Source organism: Mauremys mutica, chromosome 9 (genome assembly GCF_020497125.1).
Source record: "Mauremys mutica isolate MM-2020 ecotype Southern chromosome 9, ASM2049712v1, whole genome shotgun sequence".
NCBI classification, from domain to species: Eukaryota; Metazoa; Chordata; order Testudines; family Geoemydidae; genus Mauremys; species Mauremys mutica.
Window position 1 is genome coordinate 6,767,954 of NC_059080.1, and position 12,011 is coordinate 6,779,964.

Here is a 12,011-nt window from a genome sequence, read left to right on the forward strand (position 1 = left end):
GAGACACAATGTGACTGTGAATGCAACAGCACCTGAGCAGTCCGTTTGTAAGGGGGACTAATCAAGAAAGGGACTATACAGCTAGTTACCTACTTGTTATGGAAGTCATATATCTCTGGCATATTCCCAAAGAGAACAGCCTCTCTGTTTCTCAGGGCAGGCGGCATGAGAATGACCATTGCTGGATTCTCCATTTCAGCCCTGTAGCCCTGTAGGACACAGCAGGTATTCATGATTAGGACTCTATAAGCCTGGTTTATTGCCATATTAAAGACTAGATGGAAAGATACACGACTATAGGTTCAATAAAATGTACGTTGTTACAAAATGCTACTTTCCTTTTATTTCTTTTTTTAGTCCCCACATCTTCTCGATTTCCCCTATTTTTTTCTTTTAATTCCCCTCGCCCTCAGAGGCTGAGTAACAGTGACATTTGTCTGATGGGGAGAGCTTCACATGGCACGGTAGTTTCATCAGACAGCACGAGGAAGTACATGAGATGTTCCTGCACCTATGGGTTGAATGTGATGCTTGTGCTCAGCATCATTCCCTGTATGTAACAGGGCAAGGAGACCAGGACCAAGTCTGGGAACAGAATTCAGAGCCCTCACATGAAAGAAAATTGCTCTACTGTTAGGGATCCAGATTGCCCTCTCATTTACATATACACATGCATGGCTTTGCTCTGTGTTTACATGTTATGTAACAGTTGATTTCTGAAACTTTTAGCTATACACTGGGGTAAGGCAAGTACACACATACACACCCATTAAAACACCATTTACTTCGGAGACATGCTGTATTTTGATAAGACAAACTGCCATTGGCATCTCTCTACAGTACAACTGAGGGAGGGGTCCCTGGAGGAATATTTGCCTTGGTTACCCATCTGCTGTTATGACTGCAAGACACATCACTGACAACTTGTTAAGTGGAAAACAATTAAAGATACTCTCATAAGGTCTGATGTGGTGGGAAATGTGTAACAAAGCAAAAGACTGCTAGATATCAAACAACAACATCAATGGGCTTTTTTGCTGTTCAACAATACAATCTCGGAACACCAGATCCCTTTCTCCTTGATTCCTGCTGCCTAAGGTTTTTTTTCCCCTCTGCTACAGCATCTGCCCCTTGACATCAACTGCATTTTCCAAAAGGGAATCTGTGCTAAGTAACCTGGCAGTGGCATAAGGGATATTATTGTACTGTAAATTGTTATATTTTATTAGTAAATTAAAGTATAGCACTCTACGTTAAGGTCACATTAGAACACCACTGCAAAAAAATAATTTACCCAATTGTGTAATCCCTGGAAAGAGACAATAACTTCAAGGAGAACTAACACAAAAGAATAAATGGCTCAGGAAAAATGAACAGGGAGTGGGCAGAACTTTGGACTGCCCCTGTTTTTGTCTTTTTGCTTGATATATAATTTTTTTGTGAAAAAGATGATAAGTCGCCAGTCTCAGGGACAGCTTCTAACTGCGGGTGCGGACACATGTGGCTTCCACAGAACTCAATGCATGCTACACACCACTGATGACAACACGTGACTCATATAATGGATCTAGTCAACCAGTTAGGAATAATGAATTCAGTAATATATAACTTCACCTACATCAGCTTTGAAATGTGTGTCTTTTGCACAATTGCTTATTAGCAATGCTGGCATATCTTACATTAAATATGAATGTACTACTGACTTTAAGATGCAGCAGGAACATAAATCTTGAATCAGCTTAATGGAAATCAATCATTTTAGTTTTAATCACCATTACTGGGCCTTGTTATATAAAATGCCATGCCATGGATGTTTTCAGAAAAGCGTGGGGGTGGGAGAAGAGAGAGGATTTCAATCTATCAAGCCAGTATATTATATTATATACACATACATATACATACACATTCACGTATTTGTGCATACGATCAAATTGCATCTTATTCTGTATATTTCCTCTCCAACCATTGATAAAATTAGTTACCAAGACATACGTTTGTGAACAGAAGGTTTCAACCAAATTATACATTAAAAGCTTGTATTGACACATACTGTGCACATGTCGTCTGAAAAATTCAAGATCACCCGGGAAATGACAGCAAAGTAGAAACTGACCAAGTCTTAATTGGCCAGATGCCTTTCAGAAAACACATCAGAGAGCAGTCACGAGGAATTTTTAAGTAACTCACCATCAAAACGGTGAACAGTTCCTCTACGTACACTCTCTCTGTTTCTATTAGCTCATTTATGACATGGCTGAAATAAAAACAAACATAATCAGAAATGCTCCATCTATGTTTGCAGGGTTGAGCCATTGCATTTCAATTTCACGGTAAATATGCTTGAAATTAGCCACACTTTAACAATTAGGGGCAGTATGAGTACAGATGCAGTAGGACAGGTAATGAGTAACAGATTAAATCCATCTCAGATCAGAGGGCCATATACACCTTAAATGCAGGATTAAGGGTTTTGTTTAGGCCCTTTGCTGTTTATGTGCATTTTATTTATACTTGGTGAATTCCAAGTGACCATTTAACCACCTGCATGCCTGTATTTTATTGTAAACACCAACTTGGTTGTGTAACAAACCATTAATTTTAATGTGTCCACTTTCTATCAATAAAGTATAACACTCAAACAGATTACTACATAAGAACTCCACTTTCTCCTCACTACACATCAAATAATTGGCTGTTCTTAACAAATTTCACTAAAGGATCATTTTCCAAACTGTGTTTTGAGGGGAATTACTATGTTAAAATTCAGACAAGGTTCATTTAAGCTAAAAAAAATAGCACTGCGTTTTAGCCTTGAAAAAGGATTTTGAACTTCTTAGGCTCTCTCCCCATGTTTCCCTAAATGCTGCATGTTCCCAGTTCTTCTGAGCATCAACAAAACCTTGGCCAAAAAGGATCTCTCTCAAAGTGAGGCAAACGTAGTGCATTCTCAAAAGACTGCATTCAGAACATGGTGAATAGCAACGGTTTACAGAGGACAACACGGAGGGCTTGTCTACGCTACCACTTAAGTTGATGTAATTTATGTTGCTCAGAAGTGTGAAGAAGCCACCTCCCTGAGTGAGGCAAGTTTCATACACTGAGGCATCGTCCATGCCAATGCTAAGTCAACAGGGAGACACTCTCCCGCTGACATAACTTCTGCCTCTCACTGAAGTGGAGTAATTATGCTGATGGGAGAGCGCTCTCCTGTTGGCATAGCGCGTCTTCACCAGACATGCTACAATGGCATGTGGTAGCGAAGACTAGCTCTGAGGTTGACCCTTGGAAGGTGCTACAGTGACTGCTAATCTATGTATGTCTTCTCTAGACTCATTCAATGGGATGGATGTTGTCAGCCTCAAAAATGCTTTGGACATGCAGTGAAAGACAGCACTTTTCCATGTCAACAGCTCCTTCAAATTCTTTAAAAGCACTAAGGCTGTGCTCACATCCAAAGAGTAGCTTGGTATATTTTAGAAACTTTAAACTCTTGCCTATTCCCTGGGACTCTTCCAGTTGTGTGACTAGCCTCAGGAGTCTGTCAGCGTGATGCACACCTAAGCAGTATATATAAACTGACTTGCCCTAATCATTTTCACATGGGCAATAAAAAAAATTAGAAGCCAAATCTATGAACAGGACACACAGAAGCCTGAACAAACCAGCACACGACCAAAATAAATGATGAAAACTGGTGGACACACTGTACACCTGAGGTGTGGAAAGATAAAGAAAGAATAAAAACCATGTTCCAGCCATGGCCCAGCTTCCATCCCGAACATGCACCAGATCATACAGGGAGAGAGAAATTTAACAATGTCCTCAGCATTCCTGGGCCATCTCAGCTCAGCTGCTTGAATGGACAGACATGTCATATTAGTGAAGGTTCATTGTTCCTACAGCAGCAAACTCGAGGCTGCTTGTCTGTCTCATTCTAGGTCGTACCCCTGCAACAAAGCCAAACTGTGGAGTTTTAGCTTTGATGTGGATCTAACAGAAAGATCAAATTGTTAAGAATACCGTGCTTCTATTTCAGGACGTTTGTTCAAGTGTTTTGCTCAGATGTGAAAACCTGCACTTGTGTTCTATTCACAGACCTTCCCTTTGCTCTCCCTTGCCATGAAATAATCTTTTACAAAGAGCTCCGTAAGTCCCCTCTTAATCACTGTTTTCACATATTTATCTAAGCTACATTGGCACTGGAACTTTATTGATGCGTTTTGATTTTTACACACCAGGCAAGAGAATTGTTGCACTCAAAATTCCTTTTCCATTGACAGAGAGTGCATTTTGAGGATAAGAGTCAACTAATAATTACTATAGTTTTCCTTTTGTGATGCTTCCAACAGAGGTTCTAATTTTGCATTAAGCTGATCTTCTGAACACAAGATATTCTACATGAGGTTCTACCAGGATAATATATGAAACAAAACATACCCTTTTAGTATATCTAAGTTGTCTTCACTTTCCGAAATAAAAGACTGCAAGGAATTCCTTTTTTCTTGATAGTCATGCATTACTTCAATCTAGAATGGAAATGGTATGTATTAGAGAGCACTCAAGAGATGGATATCCTTGAGCCAATAGCAATCAGCTCAGTTTGTGAAATAAACACAAGAACCAGCTGGGGAAGATGTCCTGGATAAGATATGCTGAACCGTGCAGGGCTGCCCAGAGGATTCAGGGGGGCCTGGGGCAAAGCCATTTTGGGGGCCCCTTCCATAAAAAAAAGTTGCAATACTATAGAATACTATATTCTCGTGGGGGCCCCTGTGGGGCCCAGGGCCTGGGGAAATTGCCCCACTCCCCCCCCCGCCCCCGCTCTGGGCAGCCCTGGAACCGCGGAACTTCCTTGCAGTATACGAGAGCTAAAATTTAAAATGACACACTGCGTGAGGAGCTGTCAAACTTTCTCCCAGAAATTCCTTGGCTAGGTTACTGTCTAAAAATATCGGTTACAAGCTTTTTGGAAATGGGGTTGTCTTTTTGTTCTGTGTCCTAGGTTCTATGATAATACAAATAATAATGCTCAGTTTCATAGTCTACAGATAAATACATAAAGGCGTTATGAGAGAATTTCAGAGTCACTGTGGTGGCCTGACTGTGCTTAACTTTAAAGGGACTTGGGCACATGCTTAAGCGCTTTGCTGAATTGAGGCCTTAGTGGTGACTAATCTTGAATTTCCTATTTCATGAGTAATTTAGATAAATACAGGTAAATAATCAGGATATTGTAATACAATTGTACAACATTTATTAGGTACCATATATGTGCAAAGGCCACAGATAATCAGATAAATTTCTAGCTACATAAACAGACTACATATTAAAGTAATAATTACATAGTAGCTAGAATTACAAGTGCCAAATGAAATAAGAATTGCAACAGTATGTTGTATACTGGTAATAAATACCTAACTTATTTATTTCAATATTATTTCTGCTGTTAAGCAAAACAAGAAACTCCATTAGTTTATTTCGCTCTCTCTCTCTTTTATATTAGCTTTCTGATAAGGACACAAGCAACAGGCTTCAAACCTACAAATGTTAAATTATTTAAAACCCCAAATCCTTGACAGGTGTGCTTTATGCATCCTTCTCGGATAAAACCGATTGCAGAATTAAAAAGAAAGATCCAAATTATGTTATTTTTTCCAACTTTTAAAACAGTCTCCACTATTGATATTGGGGAGCAGGAGGGGTTATAATTTTGTTTCTAGTCTTCAAAGCATTGAAGATTCCTGATTGATGTCATTGTTATACCAGGTCTAAAACAGGAAATCGATAAAGAAAAGTGATTTTGGCCCCAATCCAGGAAAACTCTTCCGCATGTACTTAACTTTTAAGTATGAATAGTCCCACTGAAGTCAATCAGGGTGTGAGTAAAAAGGATGCAAGACATCTCACCCAAAAAACCCAGAATCTAAGTTCTATCAATCCCTGGAAAAATATGATTTCAGATCTTGCCATGTAAAACCCATTCAAGGTTCACTAACAATTTTTACCTTACGAGAGTTGTGAGATTTTCTTGACGTTTTCTTCCCAGGGAGAGAGATGTCAAATGAAAACTTTAAACTGGAATTAAAATCCATGCCTTAGATAGAAGAATGCACAATTACACAATGTATAACTGTAACCAAGGAAGCATTGCAGGAAGAGATTAAAAAATTAGATCACCTGCATAAACATAAATGGTCCAGAGAGTGTATAATCAGTTAATTAAAGCTAAGGCAAACTGAATACACTCCTAATTGAAAAAAAAATACCTTAGACATATCAAACAATTTTGTTATGAAAAGTGGAATAAAAGCAATAGATTATTAGGACATAAAATAAAAGCTCATTGGGTACAAAGAAACATCTCTCCAAGTAGGGGATATTGTAACTCAAACGAATAAAATCAGTGAAGCCTGTGTAAATTATAAGGAGCTATACCTCTCTAATAACCTGTCTGAAGCAATACCACCTACTGTGATTATATTACAAAAGCCCTATTTACAACAATAGGGTCTGAGGCTCATCTGCTGTAAGTTGGCTCCATTGTCTCCAATGAAGCTATGTTGATTCACACCAGCTGTAGCACTGACCCACAATGTTCGGTTATAACCAAGAATCAGACAACTTTGTCCAAAGAGATAAGTTTGAAGATGAATAACATGAAGGATGCCAGACAGTTGTCCTGCTGAGTCTTACAAAATCTTTAAAAAGAGATTCCTGGCTCCATCAATTGACACGACTGGTACTTCAATCAAACAGGACCTGTTCCTTTGATATGAGCAGAGTCAATGGACAGCTCCAGACTCTATTATGTTGGCCATCCTCAAACCTGGGGGAAATCTTTCATGATATGATGCCTATAGACCTATAATGTTTTTAAACCACAAGGATAAATGGCCGGCTAAGGTATTGCTATTTTTCTTGATTATTAAAAAAAAAACACACACACCAAGTCTTTCCATTTACTTCCATAGGCTTTGTGAGAGAGATGTTAGACATGCTTTTTATAAGGAAGACAGCCTGTAGCTAATGTAGGGAGCCTTACTCATCTCTATTAGGACTGATTCAAAGTTCTAGGATGAAGTCCTGGATCCCCCAAGTCAAGGTAAAACTCCCATTAACTTCAGTGGAGACAGGATTTCACCCTTTGTGTTTTAGCATCATTAAAGCATTTGATAGGGTTGAACAGAGATTCCTCAAAATGGCAATAGAAAAAACTGGAATTGAATCACATTTGGAAGGATGGAGGGCCTGTGTGCTATTTATGTCATCAGAAGAATATTCAAATGGAAAGAGATGAGGGAGAGAGACAGGACCCAAGCGAGTTTACTTCCATTTATATTATCTCACCATATCAGAGCAATTAAAAGTGACCAAGGACCAACTCTCCCCGTCTCATTGGCAAGAAGACATAGGAGGAAGGGAAGATTCCATTTGAAACAGCATCTGTGGTGGAAGGGACTTAGGAGCAGTGGATTTTCGATGTTATGTTGCCTCCCAGCCCTTGGGATCCAATGCAGAAAGTAACAGCATTCTCTTCTGCAATGAGATATGAGCTAGGCTAATGGATAACTCCAGACTCTACTGCCGTCCCATTTCCCCCTTGCAGCAGAAGCTGCATTACTACAGGCTGGATCCCACCAAGCCTGCAGAGTAGCAGCCAGAGAAGGACCCCAGACAAAGGTATTGAAACTCTGAGCTGCATTATCTACTGCCCACATTCTGAGCGAAATAGACAAAAGGAGAGCGCCACAGAAAGCTACATCTCTGCCCCACCCATGCCGCTGGCCACCCTGCCCTCAAGCTCTCTCAGAGTGGGGCACAGTGCTACCAAGGCTTCTACTATTAAAGTCAATCTAAAATGATGGAGTTATTGTCTCAAAGGAACGGAATCATTTTCTATCTCATCTATCACCAGTATGACAGGAAGATATGTGGTCACAGGAGATATGGACTCCATTCCCATTGACTCTCTGTCATTGGGAGAGACACTAAAACCTCTCTGGCTAGGTCTACACCACATTTTGGAGCGAGCAGAAGCCAACCTCCCAGCCTGGGTTGACAGCTTTGGTGTGCTCTAAAAACAGGTGTCTAGATAGCGCTTTGAAGTTGCAGCTCAGGCAGGAGTTCAAGCTCTGAAACCTAGGGCGGGGAGTGGGTTTCACAGCCTGAGCTCCAACCAAAGTCTCAACTTGAAAGCACTGTCCCCACAGCTCTTTTTAGAGCACTAGCATGAGCCCTGCTAGCTTAGTCTGTTGACCCAGGCTGCAAGCACGCTCCTGCTCGCTCCAAAAACACTGTGTAGACATACCCTCTGTGCTCCTTTCCTCGAAAACAAAATGAGGAAGATAATACTGCCCTTTTCCCAACCCTTTGGCCATTTAGATTGGAAGCTGTTTGGGACAAGGCCTCTCTCTTACTATGCATGCATACAGTGCACGTCACAATGGGGCCTCAATCTCACCAGAATACTGAATACAAATAATTCATAATGACCAATAAAATCATCATTTCATACAGAGTCTCTCACTAATAAGAGGAAATTTTGATGTTTGGGGGAAAGCAGGTATTTGAGCATTGTGTGACTTGTTATAAGAAGGACTGTACGCAATTTTGAGACAAATTAAAATAAAAATTCCTAAGACTTGTAATCTTCACACTAGTTAAAAATCAAAGAATAAGTCAGCACAGGCAAAAATAAAGCAACATTAATGAAAGATTCTTTTCAATAGGGAAAACGTATTGCTGCAGATGAGAGTGCAAAAAGGAACTGGAACTAGGTTATTTAAAATTTTGAATAGTATTTATACAAAAGAACCACCTTTTGTGAAGCAATGAGCAAAAGATGTAGGGAGAAAAATTGATGCAGAGGAATGGAAACAGATATGGAGAGAAGGCTTCTCATCTTCAAAATGTGCTGTTACAAAATAAAATAATTAGAAATTACTATTCCAGTGATGCCTTATATACCAGTTAGATTGAAAAAGTCTTCAACCGCAAAGGGTGACTGCTGGAGAGAAGGTGGGGAATGCACATTTGAAGCATCAAAGAAGTTAACATTAGAGCCATTAGTAAGTATGGTTGACCAAAGGACCTGTCTCACTGTTGAGACTTCCACTGAAGTAGAAGATCAGTGATGATATTTAAAAACAAATGACATTGACTGAACACAGATGTTCTGTCGCAAGTCACTGGAAGAAAAAATATTCTCCAATGGTAATATTGTGTTGCAATTTAAAAATGGGGCAATGAAGGTGCAAGAAAAGTATTTTAAACACTGGGTCCCTTTTACTGAATTTATGGGGGGAGGGGAAATCATTCTCCAGCAATCGAGCCTGCGTATTTATACTCATGTTTTTCAAAATGAAAAACGTAGAAATTACTGGTTTCAAAGTAGCAGCCGTGTTAGTCTGTATCCTCAAAGAGAACAGGAGTACTTGTGGCACCTTAGAGACTAACACATTTATTTCAGCATAAGCTTTCGTGGGCTACAGCCCACTTCATCGGATGCATGCAGTGGAAAATACAGTAGGTGTGAGGAACCGATGGGTCATACACAAAGTAAAACTATTTCCCCATGTTTATTTTTCCTCCCTACGGTTCCTCACACCTTCTTGTCAACTGCTAGAAATGGGGCATCTTGGTTACCACTACAAAAAGCCTTTTTTCCTTTCCTGCTGGTAACAGCTCACCCCAACTGATCACTCTCGTTATAGTGTGTATGGATGCATGCAGTGGAGAATACAGTAGGAAGATATATATAAAAAATACAGTAGGAAGATATATATAAAAAAACCCATGAAACTATGGGTGTTACCATACACAGTGACTGAAGGAAAAAAAACAACCCTGAAAATCCTTTTTAAAGGGGAAGAGGTTAGAAGTGAAACCTATTCAGAAACTGAGGCACAACATCGAAGTGGGAAGCTGTCTATGAATCCTGGATCCCCCTACAGTTAGGGAGTTTGCTGAGAAACAGTTCAAAGTCAATAGAAAAAGGATTTTTCTCCCATTTGAAAGGGTACATCCTGAAGATGCATCTTTATGTTTATTGTCCGTGTAGCTTGTATGTGTTTGCTTCCCTTGCTACTTCATCTTCGAACCCGTGATTTTTTTCTATTAAATAAACTTCTTGTTTATTTTTACCCCAAGCAGGTCCCTGGTGTGCAAACTGTGTGGAGTCTGTGTGCCAAAGCAAGCGGACTGGTTTCACACCTTCATGGGTGACCAACCAGAGAGGAAAAGTCTACGTGTCTGGTCATTAGGAACTCAGGATGATGGATTTGGGGAGACTTGGAACTGAAAGGGCCATTGGGGTCACGCTGCCAGGACTAAGGAGGCTGGTGGAAGCCAGGATGAGAGCTTTATGGTTATGGGCTGGCTCCTGATGTCAGCGCTGGGAACCACAGCAGAACAGCATTAAAGTACCCAAGGTTACCAGACAGGCGGTGACAGAATCCCTTACTGGTGTGGATGATCCCAAAACATCACAGACAGCAACAGGTCACACAATTTGCCCTAATCTTTAAGGCAAAGTTCTCTCTTTAACCCTTTTCTGTTTCTGAAATGCCAACGACGAAACGTTCCGAAATAGCCAGAATGCTTTGATTTTAAAAAGCCATGACAACACCGCTGATGAGTGACGCTTCAGAGGAAATGCTTGAACAGGGACTGGATAGGGGTCAGGAGACTTGGGGCTTTTCTCAACGCGGACGTGTTTGTGACCTTGGGCACGTCACTTCGCCTCTCTCTTACTGTGTTTCCTCTCCCATCTTTGCCCGCCTTGTTTATTTACTGTATAAACTCTCCAGAGTGGGGAGCATTTCTTAACATGTGCATGTATAGAGCCTAGTCCAACTGGGTCCTGATCTCAGCTGAGGGCTCTAAGGCACTGCCATAACATACCTAATATCATAATGAATAATTAACTATCATGGATCAGCGTTCACGTCACCCTCCCCGTCATTAAACAGCCTGGGCCGGGGAAAGCTAATGATCCAACCAGCGGACCAAATTCAGTGATGAATCCTGAGGCATGTTGTGCATATGCTAAGAAAAATGATCCTCATGGAGATCATAAATTAATTGCCTTACATAGTCAAACCACTGAATGTTACCTTGGACAACTTGTTTATACTGGTATATAAATACTCGTTAAGGAAAAAAGTTTAATTTCAACATTTAAACGAACATCAGGCCAAATACTGTTCTGGGCAGAACATCTATGGACCTTTATTTCCCAGGATTTGGCTTTTTAGTTTAGTTTTTGGAACATTTGTTATTTCATAATAAGGGCTTAAGAGGGGAGTTTTTAAGTGAGTCTAATAAGGACGTTAAGCGCCCGACTCCCTTTCAATTTCAGTGGGATCTGAGTGACTAATTTCCTTAGGCTCCTGCAAAATGTCAGCCAAAATCTGTGTCAGCTGCGGCTCTACGTATATGGATGAGATTGCTAACTGAGGACTTCTTGATATAGAAAATAAATACATTCATACATTTTAATAGGTTCTTGTCCTTTTCCCATGTAACCCTACTTTCACTTAGAATTTAGCATGGCCGGCTGTCTGGTGGGACAGTGCGGGGGACGTGTGCGCTGTGTCTTTCGGGATAAATACCATGCAACCAATCCCAGCCAAACCAGCTTGAGCCTCAAAAACTGAATGTAGAAAAACGGCATTGGCTTGTCTACATAGACAGTGGAGAAAATATTGCATCCATTCTCATGCAACCTTTTTCACAACTGCAATAAAAACTGTAAGAAACTTGAAGGCCCCAAAACTTCAAAGAGCTCAAGAATTTTCAATAACTCACAGCTCTACTTATAACTACATTGTGCTTATGAAGATAAAACATTCCATACAGTAGCAGAGGCCAACATAAACTTAAATACGACAGGGATCTTTGTCCCATCTATGCACCACATGGGAGACTTCCAAATAATACGATACTTACCCATTAATCGGAGACTCGAGCCCAAAACTTGAGAGGTGGTAATCTCCTAAGCATTTAACACT

The 12,011-nt window shown here is 40.3% G+C and overlaps 1 protein-coding gene across 5 annotated transcripts in view; it reads right to left on the reverse strand.

Annotated features, from left to right (window-relative positions):
* Positions 1 to 12,011, reverse strand: part of MCF2 (MCF.2 cell line derived transforming sequence) — an 89,505-nt gene that overhangs the window by 23,918 nt on the left and 53,576 nt on the right. For all 5 annotated transcript variants that reach the window (XM_045031419.1, XM_045031418.1, XM_045031416.1 and 2 more), the window contains 4 exons: positions 6,006 to 6,094; positions 4,438 to 4,526; positions 2,188 to 2,254; positions 94 to 209 (listed from right to left, as the gene is read on the reverse strand). In XM_045031419.1, the coding sequence (XP_044887354.1) occupies positions 94 to 209; positions 2,188 to 2,254; positions 4,438 to 4,526; positions 6,006 to 6,094 (361 nt within the window). The remainder of the gene's footprint in view (positions 1 to 93; positions 210 to 2,187; positions 2,255 to 4,437; positions 4,527 to 6,005; positions 6,095 to 12,011) is intronic.